The 20168-nt window shown below is 55.8% G+C and overlaps 6 protein-coding genes across 6 annotated transcripts; 1 reads left to right on the forward strand and 5 right to left on the reverse strand.

Annotated features, from left to right (window-relative positions):
* Positions 1-665: 665 nt before the first annotated feature.
* Positions 666-2663, reverse strand: ISF_03959 (Armadillo-type fold protein; the record flags this gene model as incomplete). The annotated part of the gene is made up of 3 exons (XM_018847565.1): positions 666-1577; positions 1639-2148; positions 2430-2663. The coding sequence occupies 3 exons, from the start codon at positions 2661-2663 to the stop codon at positions 666-668; spliced, it is 1656 nt and encodes a 551-aa protein (XP_018705145.1).
* An 871-nt stretch (positions 2664-3534) lies between these two features.
* On the forward strand, positions 3535-5700 carry ISF_03960 (telomere-binding alpha subunit central domain protein; the record flags this gene model as incomplete). Its single annotated transcript, XM_018847566.1, has 4 exons — positions 3535-3664; positions 3725-3870; positions 3922-4714; positions 4949-5700. 4 exons carry the CDS (start codon positions 3535-3537, stop codon positions 5698-5700), a joined length of 1821 nt encoding a protein of 606 aa, XP_018705146.1.
* A 742-nt stretch (positions 5701-6442) lies between these two features.
* On the reverse strand, positions 6443-9999 carry ISF_03961 (STAG-like protein; the record flags this gene model as incomplete). The annotated part of the gene is made up of 3 exons (XM_018847567.1): positions 6443-9307; positions 9360-9568; positions 9621-9999. The coding sequence occupies 3 exons, from the start codon at positions 9997-9999 to the stop codon at positions 6443-6445; spliced, it is 3453 nt and encodes a 1150-aa protein (XP_018705147.1).
* Positions 10000-10779: 780 nt separating this feature from the next.
* On the reverse strand, positions 10780-12967 carry ISF_03962 (siderophore iron transporter; the record flags this gene model as incomplete). Its single annotated transcript, XM_018847568.1, has 4 exons — positions 10780-10786; positions 10953-12218; positions 12368-12655; positions 12735-12967. The coding sequence occupies 4 exons, from the start codon at positions 12965-12967 to the stop codon at positions 10780-10782; spliced, it is 1794 nt and encodes a 597-aa protein (XP_018705148.1).
* Positions 12968-14345: 1378 nt separating this feature from the next.
* Positions 14346-15827, reverse strand: ISF_03963 (hypothetical protein; the record flags this gene model as incomplete). The annotated part of the gene is made up of 1 exon (XM_018847569.1): positions 14346-15827. One exon carries the CDS (start codon positions 15825-15827, stop codon positions 14346-14348), a length of 1482 nt encoding a protein of 493 aa, XP_018705149.1.
* A 1012-nt stretch (positions 15828-16839) lies between these two features.
* ISF_03964 (Mitochondrial carrier domain protein) lies at positions 16840-19195 on the reverse strand (the record flags this gene model as incomplete). The annotated part of the gene is made up of 3 exons (XM_018847570.1): positions 16840-17568; positions 17619-18797; positions 19001-19195. 3 exons carry the CDS (start codon positions 19193-19195, stop codon positions 16840-16842), a joined length of 2103 nt encoding a protein of 700 aa, XP_018705150.1.
* Positions 19196-20168: the final 973 nt, after the last annotated feature.

The following is a 20168-nucleotide window of genomic DNA, read 5'->3' on the forward strand; positions in this document are numbered from 1 at the left end:
TGGGGGGAATTGATTGTTTATTTCGCTACAACTAGAAACGATCACGTCTGGAGCCAAGTCGTCCACTTGGCAACACAGTCTCCCGACTGATCCCTTTCTTTTCGGTGCAGACTGCACTAGCATTGACTGCCCGTCGTTGTATTGCTCCACCGTTAGATGAAGCTCGCTGTCCACAGAAACTGTCAGTCCAGTGCATCTCGCTGATGCTGTGCATGGTACTGTACAGAGACGCTGAGCGGCCAATATGGAGCCTCTTCATTTTCCATTTTCCATGACTTGCGCCGAAGCCAGGGCTTGATATCTCTCATCAAATCATCTCGCGGCTGGAGCTTTCAAGCTACCATGGGGCCTTTTATTCTGTTCTTCCTTCCGTGCAAATGCATTAAACTGATTATAAAAAAATGACTGGTGGTGCTATGTTGATATTGGGGAATGGTGGGGTAAACGTGTAATGAGGGGTATGCGGTGTTATGTCCAGGGAATTTCTGTTGCTCGTAAGCGGGAGCAGGCACGCGCTCATGGCCGTGCGGGTTGTTGGTTGTTGTTATCGTCGTGACTTGTTGTAGTGGTGTCAGGGAGACTGGAGTGACATGTTGGTATATCATCCAGCCATTTCAATCGCATTTCGCAGCACGGCATAATTCGTCGGCTCTTGCGTAGACACTTTACATGTCCATTGAGTCGCCACCGTTGGCAAAGTTGAAGCCACCGGCCTGGCCAGAGCCATTGGTGCCAAAGCCGAACTGGCCATTAGGACCGGCTGGTTGGGCCATACCCTCATCAGCGTTCTCCTCGTCATCGGAAAAGTACTTTTCGATGATGTTGTAGGCTTTCATGTAAATCTCCTCGTTGGCGTTGTTCTGGCAGTCGTGGACCTTCTCCATGCCACCACACTCTTCAATGAAGAGCGCGTACTTGTTGAGGTTCTCAGCACCCTCACCAGCAGCCTGCTTATCAAGATCGCCAATCTTGAGGATGTTCTCAAGACCGTCGAGGGCAACCTGGATGATTTTGTTGTCAGGGCAGATGAGCAGGTCGCACAGAGGCTTGATGCAGCCCTGGCCAACGAGGTAGCGAATCTGCTCAGGCTTCTGCAAGCCACCGGAGGTAGCGTTGCTAATGGCCCAGCACGCCTCCTTACGAGTCTTCAGATCACCATTTTGCAAAAGGTGGATCAGGGGAGGGATGATGTTGGCGTCAATAACAGCCTGGATTTGAGCAGAGTTGCCGGCAGTGATGTTGGAAATGGTCCAGCAGGCCTCCTTGCGGATGCCGTCCTTGGTAGAGCTCAGGAGAGACAGGAGGCAAGGAAGAGCACCACAGTTGATGATGACTTGGGTTTGCAAGTCGTCACCGGTTACAATGTTGCCGACGGAGCGCAGGGCAGGGGTCTGGACAGAGGTGGAAGCGTGAAGGAGGAGCTCAACGAGCCTGCGAGGGATGCCAGCTTCAATAACCGCTTGGATTTTCTCGTTGGGGCCGTCAGAAAGGTACGAAATGGCCCAGCAGGCATCGATGAGGACCTCGTCGTCGAGGCTATAGACGAGCTTGGAGAGGACAGGCAGAGCCGGGGCAATCTAGGGGTTGGTCAGCGCATGGCCACATCCAACGAGGCGTCACATTATAGTCTGAACTCACAGTGTTCCAGTCCGGCTGAGGTGTCTTGCCACGACAGAAGTTGCTAAGCGTCCAAGTGGCGTTGCGAAGCATACTCAGCTTACGGCTGTCGCCAAGGAGGTTGAGGAGAGGCTTGAGGGCACCGCAGCTCAGGACGTAGTCACGGCAGTGGGGGCTGTCTCCGGCAATATTTCCGAGAGCCCAGACGGCTTGCTCGCGCACATCTGGTTCTGGGCTAGCCAGGAGCTCGACGAAGATGGGTACCGCGCCGGCTTCGATGACAACCTGAGTCTGGGTGGCAGAGCCAGAGGCAATGTTGGTCAGGGCCCAGGCAGCCTCGAACTGAACGAGAGTGTGGGGAGATCGGAGGAACTCGACGAAGCGACCAACGACACCCGTCTTGATGACCTCTTCGATGGGAGGGTTGCGCTCCTTGGAGAGCAGTTTGCGGAACTTGGTCGTGGCCTGGATCTGCTGCTCCATCTGGTCGGAGAAGACGCCGGCGACCATCTGGGGGAGGTCCTCGTTGAGCTGCAAGAGAAAAAGAAATCAGCCACATGATGAATGATGGAAAGGCACATGAGATGAGTAAGTGATGCGCCGTAGAAGGGCTCCTGAAGCAGCTGCAAAACTCTTTTGCTGGTGCTGGCGAGGCTTTGTGGGGGGTTACCACAGTGCAATATCCCCCACATCCACAACCGAACCACACCGAACAAAACAACGAGTTGCGGCGAGCTGTCAACGGGGAGCAGCCAACACAGCGCAAAGAAGCAAAGTGAAATGCCATAGATGTATACTGAAATCGTACATACCTGAGACTCTGTGGGAGCGGACTCATCGTCACTGTCGGGGGCAGCACCGAGCGAGGCACCAGGACGGCTGTCGCCAGTGGCAATGCCACGGCGCTTGGCGAGGTTGTCCTCGCGCTTGGCCTTTCGAATCTCAATCTGTTGCTCCTCACGACGGCGGCGAAGCTCCTCGGGCTTGAAAGCACCCTTGGCCTTGAACTGCGTCCGACGATGCTCGGGGATGTAGCGATCAGTCATGATGGGCGGCGTTGGTGTGTGGTTTTTTTCGGCGGAGAGGAGGGGTTGAGGGGAGGCGGCGAGTTGAGAAGGGGCCGTGAGAGGATGCGGGAGAAAATATCAGCAGAACAGAATATGGCTGTCTGGACAAGCGGAGAAGGATCTGCGGAAAATGAAGCAGTCCGTGCAGGAAGAAGATCCTTAAAAGGGTGTGTAAGATGCAAAAGGCGGAAGAAACGTCGAAGTGATGGCGGGCAGAGTTTGGCACCCAAAGTGCGGTAGAAAGTGGCAGGGCTTCAAGGAGGTCCAAATGAGGGTCTCTGTTTGGTTGCCACAGGGAGAAAGCTGCGCAGAGGGGCCACTTAGATGATGGCGCTAACTGTTTTTGGGGGGACGCCACCCACTGAAGCTCACTGGAGTTTACTGGGTTCATCACTAACGTTATCTGGGCTTACTGTTTGTGTCGCTGTAATACAGCGCATCTACCAGCTTCCAGGGGTCTTGAGACAGCGCCCGTTCTCTTTCCCTGTAGCCTGAGGCATCACAGTTGGGGTTCAGTATCAAGTAGTGAGTACTTGCTCATACAGCTAGAATATGTTGAGAAAAAGGTACTTTGTCCAGATAGATACACTCTTCTACCCCGCCCTACCTATCAAACTTTGATCCCGTCCACATTACCTGTGCTCTCTCACGTGCTTCCGTGAATTGTCGCTGACATTATCACCACAGCTAAACGCGTAAAGCCGCAGCTCGAACGCGACGAGCCGCGAGGACCAGGACAGCCATTCCATCCGTGCTACTACGTACATGTGCATGTTTCTGACTCGAGACATACTCACCACAGCTTCTCTTTCTTCTACACTTGTTCAAATACAATGTGTTAAACAACAAAATGCCCCCCCAAGTGGCTTCTTTTACTACCATTGATCAGGTCCTTGATGGGAAGGTCGCTGCAGGAGCGCGCATCAACGTAATCGGATTAGTCATTGATTTCAGAGCTCCGGTTCCAACAAGAGGCACGGGTATGTCGTTCAGTCAACACCACTCGATACATGGCAATTCTTAACCGTGGTCGAATACAGACTTCAAGGCCCAGATACGCTTCTACGATGAATCTACCCAAGATGATGACGACGCCAAGTCGTTGACCATAAGCATCTTTCGTGAACCAAATGCCATACCACAGCCTGACTGTGGCGATGTAGTCGTCATTTTCGGCGCAAAGGTGGTTTGAACCAAACGCTCTCATCGCTGCCAGCGATGCTAACCCTGCTGATAGGTCCAATTCTTCAATTCCGAGCCCTGTCTACTGACGCACCGGACGACAGATATTTATGTGTTTTCTGCTTCAAACTTCCCAAAGCCTCCGCAAGATGCAAAAATCGCTTTGCAATCGCCCCTCAAGTCAGCCAGCAGAGCTCTTACAGATGCCGACTTTGCCCATGTATCCGCCTTCTACCATCGCCTTGGCAAGGATAGGTTGCCAACAGCAGCTGAATACCACTCCATGGTGCAAAGTTCTACGCAGGTCAAAGAGAAATTCAGTCTTTTCAAAGACGTTGACTGCGGACGCTTCGTCGACGTCATTGCTGAAGTCGTCAAAGAGCCGTACGACTTGGGCGACAGGTTTACTCTCTGGATATCCGACTACACGGAGCATTCGAATTTTTTTAATTTTACTCACAACCTTGATAATTTGCGCGCTGACCCGTACAATTACACCGTTGGCTCCAAGACCACGGACAACGACTGGAAGGGCCCGTACGGCAAGCGCAGCTTGCAGATTACATGCTGGGAACCACATGCAGAGGCTATCAAGGCAAACAAAATCACCGTCGGCTCTTGGGTCTCTATCCGAAATCTTCAAATCAAATGGGGCCGCAACAGCAACAACTTGGAGGGCTTTCTTCGAGGGGATCAGCGGTTTCCCACCAAAGTCTACATCTCATTGCTCAACATAGACGACCGCGACAGCATGGACGATCGGTTGATAGAAACCCTTCGGCGACGTCGAGACTATGATAGAGAGAAGAAGAAACAGCTCAAGTCGATAACCGACGCTGCAAAGGCAGGTCAGAAACGACGAGAATCTCTCCAAGATGATCCTACCCCTCCCAAATCAAATGCAAAATCCAGACGCGACAGGAAACGACGTGCTGCAAGGAATGTCTCCACAACATCTACAGATAAAACTGAACATGAGAAAGCCCCCACGCCTGAGCCAGAATCCTCTACAATCAGCCTCAACCCTACAAGTCAGTAGCTCGTGTTACACCACCCGCACCTCAACTAACATTATTTTACAGTCAGATGTGAAAACGACAGGCAACCACTAAGCACCGTAGCAGAACTCCTGGAACAGGTCTATTTTGAGACTCTCATCGGCAAGGACGCCGCCAAGTTGCCGCTCCCATTCACAAACGCCAGCTACCGCGCGAGCGTCCGCGTCAAGAACTACCTGCCACACAAGCTGGAAGACTTTGCCTTTGCCAGATTGGAGGGCGACGTGTACGACGTCCTGTCCGATCCGGAATATGACTCCTCCTCGTCCGACGACGACAACGAGGAGGACATGAACAGCTACGTCACCTCGGAAAAGATCATCGGGTGGGAGTGGCGCTTCCACCTCCTCCTGGAGGACGCGCAAGACGCGGACGCGAATGTCTGGGTCACCGTCGACAACCACGCTGCGCAGTGCCTGCTGGCCATGGACGCGTGCGACCTCAGGAACAGCAGGGCGGTGCTGTCGCGGCTGCGCGAGAAGATGTTCCACCTCTGGGGCGACCTGGAGGAGCTCAAGACTTGCAAGCTGCAGGGCAGGGCGGCGGCGGAGAGGCGGGCGCGGGCCAACGGGCCTCCCGCGGACAGCAGCGACGTCGAGGAGGCGGCGGCGGCGGCGTCGTCGGAGGCGGAGATGCCGTCCAACTTGCCGTTTTCATGCTGCATCAAGCAGTACGGCGTCACGGTTCGCGAAGCGGATGAGGACAAAGCGGACGCTGGCAAGGGGAGGCGCTGGCAGCGCATGTACGGACTCTTTGGCACGCAGATAGCCGGGTAACACGACCTGCCAATCCATGGGCTGTCTGACCATCGAATCTCATTTAGCAATTTAATATACCAATCATCACGAATCAGATCTCAGTGTCCAATAATCAATATCACAGTGGCAACATCCACGAATGACCAAGAAGCAGGTACGGTTATATTTCCAGTATTTTAGATACCGTTCTTCCCAGTACCTTCCATCCACCCCCCAACTAAGGACCTACAAAAAAGAGGGGCTGAGAAGGAATATACGATAAAGAGACTGAGAAAAAAACACCAACAACAAAAAGCATAGTCGTGAGAAAAACGATAGCCGTCACCATAATGACAAACGAGAGAAAAAAGACACGCATCCCACAAGAACCCGAGGCCCCCGTTTCGCCTTGTTGCAAATGGCAATAAAGAAGAAAAAAAAAGGACTGACCAGACATTATAAAAAACAGGGAACATAGAGAAGCAAAGAGACCTGTTTGTGCGAAGCAAGGGAGCAAAACAGGAACCAAAAGACTGAAGATTCCTGATACACACGCTGTCATGAAGCTTTCCTCGCGCAGCAGGACAACGATGATTTTTTCCCCCCAAAGCAATGCCCCTGTCCTTGTCCCTTTTCAAGTCCGCTCTTGCTGCCTGCGACATGTAAAACTTGTAATACTCCTCTCCGATTTCGCACTCGTCATAGAAACCACCCTTTCTTCAAAACATTTTCTCTTTTGCTTTGTTCTTTCCCGTAAATCTATATCAACACGAGCGCGCGTCTAGTCTCCCAGAACATCGTCGTCGAATCGACTATTCTCCTGGCCTTGGTTCTCGTCGTCGTCATCATCGTCAAGTGGGTCGTCCCCGAGCAGGCCCTTGCGGCGCAGGTCCTCTCTTGACCCTTCCTCCGGCTCGGGCTCGGCCTCAAACATGTCATCCAGGTCCTGGGCCGTCGTCGGCGTCTCGACGGGCTTGGCAGCGGCGGCGGCGTGCTTGGGCGCGGCCTTCCTGGCCGCGCGGGCCATCTTCTCCTCGTCCAGGAACGCGACGACCTCCTTGAAGTTGTGGCCGAGCTTGGTCTGGTTGCGGAGGATGCGGCGGCGCAGCTTGTCCACGAGCCCGCCGCGGTCGTCGATCAGGCGGCCGCTGATGGCGAGCACGTACTTGGCTGTCAGCTCGCACAGCGACTTCTCCGCGCGCAGCTCGTTGGCATAGCGTTGCTCGGGGGTGAGCTCGGCATCTTCCTCGTCGTCGGCGTCATCCTCCTCTTCGTCAGACATGGGATCCTCGTCCTCGGCAGGCTCGTTGAGGCCCTTTTCCTTTTTGGACCTCTTCGCAAACTGCTTCTCTGCCCCGTCAAAAATGGACGTCATTTCCGGTATCAAACCGGGCTCGATTTCCTGGATGAGGGTTTTGTACTTGTCTGCGTCGGCCCGGTCGGCCGAGTTCCGCAGAGCGGTGATCCTCGGTCGTAGTGTCGCGAAGGACAAGTGTAGGTCGCAGAGGCTGCCCGTAGAGAACAGACGTAGCTGGTCAATGGCGGCGCGGGAGGAGAACGTCTCGATGATGTGACGGCGGTAGGATTGGCGGAGGATAGACAGACGGTCAAGCTCAGAGTCGGGAACACTGGTGCCAGTCGCCAGTCGTTTTGACAGCGCGCGGATCTTCCACATGAAGTAGAACTGACAAGCCTTGATTGCTAGTGTGACAACCTCGTCCTCAAGATCATCAATCTCATCTTCTTGTGGCTCATACTTGCCGCGATGGACCACGTTGATGAGAATTTGGATTGCTGACGATTCTGCATTCTGAGACCTAGGCTCAGCTTCCAGAATATCAACGCAATCGGCAATACTAGCCAGCTTGCTGATCTTCATTAACAGTGTTGATAGTTGGTGAAGCGGCCCTGATGCCAGATTTCCGCGAACGGAGAGCTCGCACGTCCCACTAACATTGCGCAGGGCATCGATAACATTGTCCCATAGCAAAGATAGCTTACTGTCGGTGAGTTCTTCGAGCTCGTCATATTGACGGGCATGGAGGAGCGCAGCAGCAGCTTCCGACAAGACTCTCTTATCGTCGTGTCGGATGAATTGTGTGCTAACTTCGTCCAGCAGCCGTTCATATTTGCCAGACTCTTGGCGAAGCTGCTGGAAGACGTCGAGGTCGAGATTGTGCTCCAAGCGCAAGACGATGGCAGCCGTCTCGGGCTCAGCGCCGAACTTGTTGAGAAGTTTCGGTATGATGCTGGCGAGTTCCATTGCAATGTCGTCCAGTGCATCAGCTGCCGCAAGGTTTCCTCTGCGCCGGCTGCGGTCGCCATCACTTCCAGAGTGTGGGTGTGTGAGGGACGATTTGATGCCCGAGCTGAGGACTTCAAGAAGGATGGATTCTTCTTCCCTCAGCGGCGCAATGGCCTTCTTGAAAGCAGCCTCTGGAGAGGCACTCTTGCCCTTGGCTTTGCTGCGGGACTTTGTGCTTGTTGAATGATCAAAGAGAAGATAGCCAGCCAGGATTTCCCATGACTTGATTTCGGGGATCTTGTCATATAGGGCCTGGGCAGCGAGTGTTATCCTCGTCTCGGGGGCAACAGACTCTAGAAGATCCAAGGAAACCTCAGTGCCAATGAAGGCGTTGTTCTGTTGTGCCTCATCCACTTGAGCGTTGTAGATAGCTAGGGTTTCGGCAAGGCACTTGATATCCAGCCACTCTTTGCGAGGCGATTCGAAATCATCCTCGTCGCCTCCGTCCACCTCATCAAGGGCCTCTTGGCCGCCGAGCTCTTCCACCTTGCCCTCCTTTACATCCTCGATGCATGCACCAAAGAAATTTACGACAGCCTTGCGTATTCTGATTTCATTGTCGAAGACGAGTCTGCCGATGGCGTCGATTTCACTGGGTTCGAGGAGCGCGGCGGCGCGTAGTGTGTCAATAACAGAGATGGCAGTGACCCGGACGGAGATTTCGGAGTCGAGTGTGGCGATTTCGATAAGTCGTGGGCGAAATCGATCGATGAAGTGGATCAGCTGCTGGGCGCTGCGCTTGAAAACCTTGCCGAGCTGACGCAGAACTTCGAGTCGCGTGGGCGCGTTGACGTCTGAGAGCATCCAGCCCAAGTAGCGCAGGTAGCCAGGCTCCATGAAGACGGTGGGCAGGTCCCAGATCCAAGAACCAAGGGCCTCGACGCATTCGGTACGGATCTTGGGGTCGACGTCGCGGTAGCGATGAACAAAGACTGTATCGAAATACGACTGGATGGCCTCGCTACAAAGGCTTCGGTGATTGTTTGCTTCCTCCAGGTTGCGCTGCACCTCCAAGGTCTTGGATTTATTCTTACCGCGCTTAGCGGCTTGAAGCTGCTGCTCGATGTTGGCGATGCGCCGGTCGAGCGTACCGGCCACGTCGACGAGCCCGGTCTGGGCTGCCAACGCAATGGTCGTGGCGGTGTGGCGGAAAGGTCGTAGCGAGGAGGAAGACATGCTGGCCAGCCAAGCATGGAGGTTCTCCATCAATTCGGTATCCTGGTACATGATGTCCGTGTCGTGAAGCAGGGCGACAAGGGCATGGAAGAAGGTGACGAGAAGGTCGCGGAATGATCGAGTACCTTTAGCTCGAGAGATGAGAGGGTATTCAATGATGTTTTGCTGCCGAGGGTTAGCTGACTGGGCGTGGACATGCCTCTTCAACAGCACAAACCTCTTGATAGACACCTTGGAGGTCGACAAGTCTGTTGGGGATGTTTTCGGGGTCGCGAATATCGTCGGGCGTGACTTCCAGGTCGCAGCCGGCGCATTGCAGGATGCAGTTGACAAGGTCACTTAGGGCAGCAGCGTTGTCCACCTTGTACCTTTCGAGCCATTGGTGGGCGACCGTCTGCGAAGGCTCTCCGGAACCAAAAATGTCCACTACAGGGTGTTAGCTGGTGAGAGAAAGGTGAGAATTGGCGAGCCGGCGTACCGAAAAGTCCCGTGCCCTTGGATCCGGCTTCAATACGGACAGTCTTCTTGGGCCTACTAGGGATGCGTGCTGTGTGGCCGCCGGCGCCGTTGGTTTTGGGCTTCTTCAGAGAGGGTTTCTTCTGGCGACTGGCGCCGCCAGCTCGTCGGGCGCGCGGGGCGGGATGGTCCCCGTCGCCAGCGTCGTCGTCATCCTCGGCGCTCTCGTCGTCGTCAGACTCGAGCCCGTCGTCGGCGTCGTCGCCCTCGCCGCCGCGCTTGCGCTTCGTGGAGGCGTGCGCAGACGGCTCCGGCTCCCACTTCTCGGGAACTTTAACGACGCGTCCAGATCGGCGCGGCGCATCGCCGTCCTGGCTGGAGGCCGCGGTGTCGTTGTCCATGGTTCTGTCGTGCGTCTGTCAGCGTCGGCTCGGGGTCATACGCGAAAACGTCGATGCAGCGTGGTAGTTAGGTGTGCGATCGCGAGGCGCGCGACGGATGTTTGCAGCGACCGGCGCGTCGTTTGGCGTCTTGGAGTTCGTTAAGCTGCCAGGGGACCGCCAGCCAGGCTCTGGGGGGGCAGCTAGTTGTGGGGCGACGATCCTCACCTCACTGGCCTGTCGGATAAATGACGGTTATATTTGTACATAGAGATTGGTGTGGAGGCCAGGCTGATGGAGGTACCGACCGCATAACGGTCGCAGTTCGCGTGTCCGACCTCTGATTCGCCCGTAGCTTTGATACAGTGGGGTCACCAAATGGGAAGCACTGCACATTCTCCATACGACATCTTAATTCCATGCATTGTAAAAATGACTCCAATAAATGAATATCATAACCTTATAACACTATTTAACAAAATAAAAACTAAATAATAAAAAAGAAGAAAGCGGGGTGTTGTGTCGTAGATGAATAAAGTGCCCACAGGCCGGCAATTGACTATATACATAGGTAGTAGAGGTTGTTGGGATTTAGCACAGCCAGCAGCTCTCTCCAATTCAGACGCGTAAAGCAGCGCATTCAAACATTTTATTGAAAATAAACATTGATCTGGTGGCTGTTTTCAAAAATATTTCTGGTTACAGCAGATATTACTGCCAAGTGTGGCGCTTCCAGCGGCGGCTTCTCCTCATCGCCTATAGACCCAGACGCAAAGTAAACGAACAAATGAGACCATCGTATTAAATTCTGTTACAATTACATCAACCATTTCTTCAAGTATACTTTAATACTGATAAAGACATCCGTATTCTACCGAATAAAACCTACTAATTATAGCCAGACAGGCGACCAGCTTGACACAGCTGCGCCTCCGAGAATCATGACTGTCATCTCAAAATACCAAAGCACTTACTTCTTAACATGAGACCTGTTCTCAAAGTCCTTGACCTTCAAATCACGCCACATTGCCACCGTGAACATGGTGACGACCAAAACGCAGGTCGCCGAGATCATCATGATCCGCTGAGCGTCGCTGTACGCCCTGTCAATAGCTTCGCGGATCGCCGAGCCGACCGGGTACGACAGCTGCGTGGGCAAGCTCGCGACGATCAGAGACGCGTTCTGCTTCGCCTCCACCGGCAGGTACTCCTCGAGCTTCCTGGGGAAGACGCCGTTCCAGATGGCCGCGGACACGGTGCCGCCGATGGCGCCGCCGATGGAGGAGAACATGGCGAGCAGGGCCAGCACGACAGCGACGTGCTTGTGCGCGACGGCAGCCATGGCGGCGATCTGCTGGCAGATGACCAGGGTGCCGCCCGCGACGGCGATGAAGACCTGCGCCATGACGATGTACCCGAGGGCCCTGCCCGGCTGGCGGAAGTAGATCATCAGGCCGACGCCCAGGATCTGCAGGGGCGCGCCAAAGTAGAACGAAAGCCACTTGAAGCGCCCGGTCACGCGGATGAGCACGCCGACGATGAGACCCCAGAAGCAGCTGCCGATGTTGTAGATGCGGCCGACCCAGGTGGTCTGCACGATGGACGCGCCGGTGACGACCTGCAGGAAGGAGGAGAAGAACGAGGTCCAGATGTAAAAAGAGATGAAGGACAGGGACACGGTCAGGCAGGCGCCGATGACGGTGCGGTCGACGAGCAGCTCAAATGGGATGAACTTGACGGGCGCGAGGTACTTTTCATAGAGGGCGAACAGGACGAGGATGACGACGCCAAAGACGAGCATGCAGATGATCATGGGGGAGCGCCACCCCTCCTTCTGGTAAAAATAGATATTGAAGGGCAGCAGGAAGAGCGCCATACCAGCGGCGGCCAGCAAGATCCCCAACAAGTCAAATTGGATCGCGTAGTGCTTGACGGACTGCAGCAGGGTGCGTCCGCTGCGCTGCCTGGGAGGCAACGCCCCCATCCTCTTGGCCTTGCGGTGGTTGTGCAGGAACAGGAAGAAGATGGGCAACACGATGACGGGGACGATGATGCTGAAGGCGCCGAAAGCCCATCGCCAGCCCTGAGGGCCCTTGTTGAGGAAGCCCTCCGCCGCGTAGCCGCTCGTCGGCGTGGAGATGATGAAGGGGGTGTTGATGAAGGCAAAGACAAAGGCGCGGTTTTTGAGCGCCGAGGTGTCGGCGGTGAAGACTTGCAAGCTGTAGCCTACTCCGTTGAATCTGATGATGGGTGTTAGCAGCCACTCTGGCGGATACACAGTTCAAGATTTCAGAGGCGGGTTGTTTTGGAAGGGATTCTGGCGGCAAAGCGGAGGAAACCACATGAGATCGGAAGTAAGGACGGCAAGGGTTATCATCATGCAACTCACCCAACCCAGTAGAAGACCTGCGCCGCCGCGTACGTCTCGACGTTCTGGCAAGCGGCCATCATGACCAGCCCGACGACCATGAAGAATACGGTCAGCGCGACACCCTGGGGACGACCCCAAATGTCAAGGACCTTGGCCAGCGGCAGCTTGATCAGCGCGCCGATGAGCTGCGCAAAGACGCCCGTCGTGGCCGTGAGGCCGTGCTTGGAGAACGAGCTCGTGACGTAGGGAGTAAGGGTGAAGCCCATGCTCGAATGCATGGAATCAGCAAAGTACACGAGCCAGATGCTGTTTTTTATGCCAGTCAGCACAATGATTTCCTCTTTTCCGACCCTTCCAGTCGGTCCGTTGAAAGGAGAAAACTCACAAGCCCCAGGCGAGATAGATGTGAGATTGACTCCATACCTTCAGGCTGGTTTCGGCCTCCTCGACGCCCTTCTGAGCCTCGTCATCGTCAGTCTTTTCACCAGCATCTCTCTCGAAGCTGGAGACGGCGGGTGCTTTATTATTATCTAGCGGTCCGGCGTTTGGATCCGACGTCGGAGACGCGACATCTGACGCATCATCCTTGCTGGACCAAATCTTGGGTAGAAACATCATCTTGTCCGAAAGACCGTCGGCAAGCAGATGTACTTTGTAAATCAAGGCAACAACCAATTTTATTGAAAGATTATCCAGCCTTGTAGAGACGAAAAAACAGCGCAGTCATGTCTTTTTGACAGCTGACATTCGGGTTTGCACTGAGCGTACAAAGCAGGCACACCGGCTTTTCTTCCTAAATCAGTTCATGTATTTGCGCCCGGACGGGGAGGTCTCGGCCCTTGTTCCAACATAAGCTTCCATGGCAATTCTAGGCATATAAATTTTTTTTAATAAAATCTGCGCTGTGTGGAGAATGACTGACCTCCTTCTTGGCACTCACTTTGGAACCTGGGTGAGGTTCGAACAATGAACGACTTGGACAACCCTCTCGCGTTCCCCCTGCGATGCACTGCTTCGAGTCGGAGATGCAGAAAAGGCCGAGAACAGATCAATATAGGCTCGGCCAACGCCGAAACGAGGCTGGGCTGCGGCCCAGTAGCAAATCAGGTTGGTCTCTGCCGAGAAATGAGAAGAGTTCTCGTCTGTGGCTTGCCAATCGTCACCTTGTTGTACACGCAACCTCAATGGCACACTGCCCCAATTCGACAAGCTCCGGGGCAAAAACCACTGTCGACGGGGACGCCACATGGATGCCAAGCAAATAGCTGGATACAACTGTACAGGGATCATCAAGGATGCTTGTTCAAGTTTGCTGATAAAATGCCTCACGCGACGCTGGTACTTGAAATCAGTGCGCAGTCAGGTGAAGCAACCCTGATTTACTGCATGTATCAGATGATCTTATCTGATCTGATCAGAGTGTATTATACCCCCCTCGCCACCCCTTACCCAACAGCGCAACGTAACCATCGGCGCATCATCTCCGAGCATCGAGTCACATTTTTTTTCTCTGCTTGCTATTTTTTCCGCTAACCCAGGATTCATGTTATCATGGAAATTGTACATGGGCATACAATCAACTCGCGACTCGTCACTCCTGTGTGTAGACTGTGGCGACAACTCTTCCGCCAAGAAAAACACCAAGACGCTTGGCCCTGTAAATAAATCTCACCCCGATACAAAGAGCTTGGGATATAGCCCTAGTTAGGGATCATTCTTCGGATATCTACAGAACGCAAAGAGGACCGTATTGAAGCGCAGCTGATCTGCTATATCAAAAGCACCTAGATGTCGTCCGTCACAAACGCATCCGTCATGAATCAGGACAGACTGACTATAGACGGTAGAGTTCAGAGCTGTTGTGATATTTTTAAAGACTTCCTTTGTAAGATCGCCTGGAAAATGTTCTTGGTTGGTAAATGCGACAGCATAGTCCATATCTACAGCCATCTGTCATTGTCGATACATTGCGAGGAACAAATCAGCCAGCATGCACTTACAGACGAACCGGAGAATCCTCCATGGACCAGTACATCACCGACGCCTCCTCCCCGTGCCCAGCTCCCCTCCCCGCCCTCCTAAACTCCCTCACCAGCTCATCCCCCGGTCGCCACCGGCCCGTCACGAACCACACGCTCGGCCGACCGTCGCCGTCGCCGTCGCCGTCGCCGTCGCCCCCATCCGCCGGCACCCACGCGCCTTTGTCCGTCCTCCCCGGCGCGCAGTAGCACACCTCCCACGGCGGCGCCCCGAGCGTCCCGCGCCGCACCACCAGCCGCGCCGTCTCCAGCCTCGGCAGCCGCTCCAGCAACCCCGCCAGCGCGCGCAGCAGCGGCGCCATGACCTCCTCATCCGGCACCTCGCGGAACCTCTCATCGTCTCTATCCCACGGCGCCAGAGGACACCACCCCGGCGGCGTGTCCAGCTCGGCGTCGGCGTAGACGTCCCCGGCAAAGTAGAACCGCCCCTCCGGGTCCAGGAGCGCCATGCACACCGTCAGCCTGCGCAGCGCCTGCCACCGACCGTTGTCGAGCAACGCCGGCGCGACGACGCCAGCGTACCGAAGCTCCTCCACATGCGTCGCGGCGGCCAGCGTCTGCAGCAGCTGGCCGTAGCTCGCCGCGCCGACGCCGCTCGCCGCGCACACGGTGAAGCCCAGCCTCCCGAGGCGCAGCGCCACGCTGACCTCCGTCACGCCCCGGTGTCGGGGGAGGTTCTCCGCCAGACACGCGGCGAACGCGTCACGCGCGGCGTCCCGCTCAGCCTGCGCCTCGGACTCGACCGCGTGCCACACCACGGCGCATAAGTTCGGGAAGCGCGCCGCCTCCAAGACGAGGCGCGCCTGCTCCGCGAGGTGCAGCTGGAGCACGTCGCGCCGGCCACGCTCCGTCTCCGGCGCGGCAGGCGTAAAGTCCAGCCTCCGGACGCACCCCGCCACCGCCACCGCAGGCTCGTCCCCGTCGAACACGATACCCTGGCGACAGCGGTGCCGCATGCCCGGGTGCCCAGCCTCGAACCGCAGCGTCAGGTCCACCGTCGCGGTCGTCCGCACCTCGCACAGGACGGAAAACAGCGGCCGCAGGAGCGCCTCCGCGTCGACGCCGCGGCCGGTCCAGTGGCGGTGGGTCAGCGGCAGGACGACGGTGAGGGAGCGGATGTGCGCGCAGCGCTCGGGGCGACGCGCCAGTGCGGCGCGTAGTCTCTCGAGGGCCGGGTCGCCGCCGCGGAGGACGAGGGCGGCGTAGACGAGCGGCTCGACGGCGCGCTGCCACCGGCGGGACGTCGCCGCCGCGGAGGCGCGCGTCCAGTGCCTGGACGGCGCCGGGTGGTGGTGCTCGCGGCGAACCTTGGAAGCGAGGCGCTGTAGCATGCCGGGCTTGCTCGCGTGTCTCGGGGCTGGAGGCTCGGGCATCGGGATGGCGCCGGCGGGGAGCAGTGCGGCAATGCGGTCGACGATTTCCTGCGGCAGTCGATCCATGCTGACCAGCAATAGGTTGCACTCACATCGCTCTGCAGAGGCAATGTCATATACACGACGTCTTCGTTTAGGTCAACAGAGTGGTTTGTGTTGCTGAGATGGATGCCTAGGCAAGAGAGAAGTAGCGTTCGGGGCTAGCTTGGCACAGCGGAGCCGATTCAGCCTCAGCTTCGCCCGTTTTGAATGTCGTTTGAATTTGAGACGGAAGGAATGTTGAGGTTTGCTTTTTCGACTATTTCAAATCACAAGTCTTTATCCTTGCGGCATCCGTCGTCGTCGTCATCGTCGTCGTCGTCGTCGCCGTCGTCGTCGTTGGCATCGTGTCATATTGATCTGCTCTCCAGCCAGTCTTCCGAGAAGTCGTCACTCTCGCTGAGACACTCTTTTCTCGCTTTCAGGCTTCCTCATCTCGCTTTATACGAGGGACTCATACGGAACACGTCGAGTCCTATCTTCGATACGTCGACTCTCATTTGACCGGGGGGCACGTGGTTATGCAACAACAGCAAAAACAGCAAAAACAACAACACATTCAGAGTGTTAACAGCTCCATCATCTTTATTCTGTTCGTTTTTTGTCTAATCACCTCTAATTGCTCTTTGTCCCTCTCTCATGCTTCTACCAAATGTATCGATTGTATCGATTAAAGCTCCTTTGTCGCTCTCGACTCTTCTTCTCCTTCTTGTTATACAGGACTCTAGCGACAGGTGTAGTGAGAAGACGCGCGCACAAAACAGCTTCAAAACCTGAAGCCCACAGAATCTACCGAGGAAGGGAAGAGAAATCCACAAAAGAGAAGGAGGAAAGAAAAAAACACAAGGTTTATAAAAAACATCGATTGCGCCGCAATGCCTTCTTTAGTGTCCGAGGGGGAAAAGGGGGGGAAACGCCGTTATAAAATATCAGATATGATGCAAGAATAAAACATAAAGAAAAAGTCCATACTTCGCATCATTAATGCCCAGACAAAGAAAACAAAATTTTCGTTCCATCTTCTCGGCAGGGGGCAGTTTTACGCCGTCGCGCCGCCGCCACCGATGGCCCGAGGCAGCGTCTTCCAGCCCTGTTCGCTAGGCAGCTTGGCGCGGCCAAAGTCTTCGTCGAGATCGAGGATGATCTTGAGCGCGTTGCGGCTACGACCAAATGGCGTCGTGTCCTGGATCGCGGCCGCCGCTTCCGCGGCTCCGGCCGTCACCTTGGGCAGCTCGGCCTTCTTGCTGCCTGGCATGGGCAGGACGCTCTGGAGGACCTCGTAGGCGGCAAGGGTGAAGCCAAACTGTGGAGATGAGCGAAAGATGCGCGCGGGGCCACCCTTGAAAAAGGCAGTGAAGCCCTCCTCCTTCCAGATGGTCCTGGCGGCGTGGCGCAGGCCGGTGTACTGGGCCTCGCCCTTGCGAGCCTCCACCTGGAGGCGTGTCTTGATCACGTCGCATGGTGTCGTCAGGTAGGCGGCCGGCATGCCGGCAATTGCACCGGCGGTGAGCAGCTGCAGGACGCTCAGCTTGTGAGTCGGCGACTCGCCGAAAAAGTCCTTCTTCAAGTGGCTGTAGGTCGGGAAGTAAATGGCGGAGAAGGGCACGTCGCGGAGCAAGCATGCCGAGGCACCCTTGTAGAGGCCAACAAGACCGAGATTGCGGACAATCCACATGGCAGAGCGCTTGGGGGCGCCGTCGACAGTCTTGGCGACCTCGCCCTGGACCTGGAGGCGAATCTTGACGATTTCGAGGGGGTTCGTGAAGACCTTAATGCGTGTTAGCTATGGTTTCGCAGGGAAGTGCGGACGTTACTTACGACTTGGCAACCACCAGCGCTGGCACCAGCAAAAATCTCGGCCCAGAGGTTAATCTCGCCCTTCTTGTTGGTAAAGTGGGTGCGGACGAGGTCATTAACAGTCAGCTTGATGGCCTTTTCAGGGGCGACACCGACAAGCTGAGGAAGAACACCAGAGTAGAGACCGCGGAAGCCCTCATTCTTGACGACCTTTTGGAAGCAGTCGATCGAGTTCTTGTACAGGCGCTGGCCCGGTTGAGCACCGCGCTGGTTTTGCAGACGAGTCTTGACCAGATCAATGGGGTACACCATGAACGCGCCAAAAGCACCAGCCAAACTACCGAGACCAAAATTGTAGGCGGACTCGAGGATGCTGTGGAGGATGCTGCCGCGGGCTGGCTTGATAGCCTTGGCGATCTCGTCAAGCGACTCGATCGGGTTTCGCCATGAGGGATCTAGGACCTTGGCAAAGTTGCGCAGGCCGAGGCGGCCCGAGGGCTCGTCGAGGCTGGCAAAGTGGAAGAGGATGTCGGCCTCCATGGGAGTGAAGAGGGAGAAGCGGGTGACCTTGGCGGCCTCGTGAAGGAACTCAATGCGGGTAATCTTCCCGTCGGAGCTCCGCTTGACGGCGCGACGGACAATCTGCTCGACTAGGTCCATCTCCTTGATCATGTTCTGGAAGGCGCGGACGTTGGCGTAGGAGATCTTGGAGCCTTTGGAGATGTTGCAGAGGGTGTGGAGGTTGTCGAGGAGGTGGTCTGAGAGCTTATGCTTGGAGGTCTCGAGGATGATGCGCTCAAACTCGTCAGGCTCGATATAGCCGTCGCCGTCCTTGTCGAATAGGTGGAAGGCCTGGCGGATGCGCTCGCCCTGGAGGCCGCGCAACATTTGGGAGAACTGGGGGTAGTCGAGGTTGTGGCGCTTGGAGCTGCTGCCGATGTAGAGCTTGGCCCATTGGCAGTCCCAGTCAAAGGGGATATTCTCGGGGCCCTTATTGAGCTCGTAGAGGCGGCGGAAGTCATCGTACTTGACGTTGCCGGTGCGCTCCACGTCGAAAAGACGAAACGCGATCTCGTACTCGGCGTCGGGCTTGGCGAGGATGTTTTCAAAGACATGCCAGTCGCTGAGGGAGACCTTGCCCTGCCCGCGACGGTCGGCGACGCGGAAGAGGATCAGGTACTGTTCGCGGCGGATTTTGTGCTACAGTGGGGAGATGACAAGTTAGCAACGACGTGTTCAATTGCGATGGTTTGCCTTTGTTTTTCCTTTGCCCTGCGCTTCGTTCGCTACAGCAAAAAATTATTCTTTGGCAGGAACACTGAGCGCACGCGACTCCCATTTGCGCCGGGGCAAACGAGTGTATTCACAGAGGGACCCAGAAAACGAGAACAACAAGAACTTACAAAGTCCTCCTGCTCAGGAGCCACGGCATTGATAAACTCGTCCGGGCCCATGAACAGCTCGCCAGCCTCGTCCTTTACCGCATTCCTCGTGAAGCGCGCCTTGCTCTGGAGAGACGGACCGACAGCGCCTTGGTCGGAGCTGCCGAGGACCGCCCCCTTGACAGCCTCCTTGACTGCAGATGCCGTGGTGGCCATGACTGTGCGCCGACTCTCGGATTCCGGGTGGATTGTAAAGATACAAGGTAAAAGGAAAGAAGAAAAATTCACACTCCAAGAAAATAACAGATCCCAGGCACGGAACGGGAAGGGGGAGGGAAGGGAAGAGATCGGAAGGGGGGGTTGAAAGATCTGGCTGAGAAAAAAAAGTTTGGGGTCTCGTCAATTGGGGGAGGAAACAACCAGCAGGCAAACGGCGTTTGGGTTTTGGGGGACAGAATTCAGTCAGAGTGTGCCAAAAGCGCCAAAAGTCGGGGCCAAAGTCGGAGCGCGCGGCGGACCGGCAATGGCTCGGGAAGCTTGGGGGTGGGAAAGAGGCTGGCTGAAGTAGAGGTACCGCCCAGGTACCTTGTGGATGTGCCGCATGGTCCGTCGATCCAGGTACCTGAGCCCTTCTTTTAAGTCAGGCTAGGCAAGTTCGCCCTTGGCCCCGTGCTGCCCTTTGTGCTTCCGCACCTCATTTAGTGGCTTCGGAGGCCCCCTGGAAAGTCGGCAGCATGTGCTTCCACACTTTCCATCCGTCGCCCTACACCCGCCAAGAGGTACCTCAAAGGTACCTCATCACAAGGACACCGCCAGCCCGCTTATTACTACAGGCGCTGGAGAGTCAGGCCCAGCGACCAGGCCCCGGCTTACGAGAGAATGTCAGATGAGGGGAGATAAGCCTGCGTAAGTCGCACGCTGTTAACCTTGTTTTGCAAGGGTCCTCCCGCAGCGGCGTGTTGCGGGGGGGGAGTGAGCTAGGCAAACATCGTGACACATATTGAAAAGGAGGAAAAAAGACCTCATGGACGGATGAAAGGGAAAAGGCCGCCGTTCGGTGTGACGGGCAACTACTCCGTGCAAGGGCGGCGGGACCAACCACTAACTACCTCCACAAGGGAAAGGGACAGGCCACGCGACAATAATAACCTTCATCCGCCCACCAAGGTTCACCCCGAACAGGCCAAAA

This window comes from Cordyceps fumosorosea (assembly GCF_001636725.1).
Source record: "Cordyceps fumosorosea ARSEF 2679 chromosome Unknown scaffold_8, whole genome shotgun sequence".
In the NCBI taxonomy this organism is placed as follows: domain Eukaryota; kingdom Fungi; phylum Ascomycota; class Sordariomycetes; order Hypocreales; family Cordycipitaceae; genus Cordyceps; species Cordyceps fumosorosea.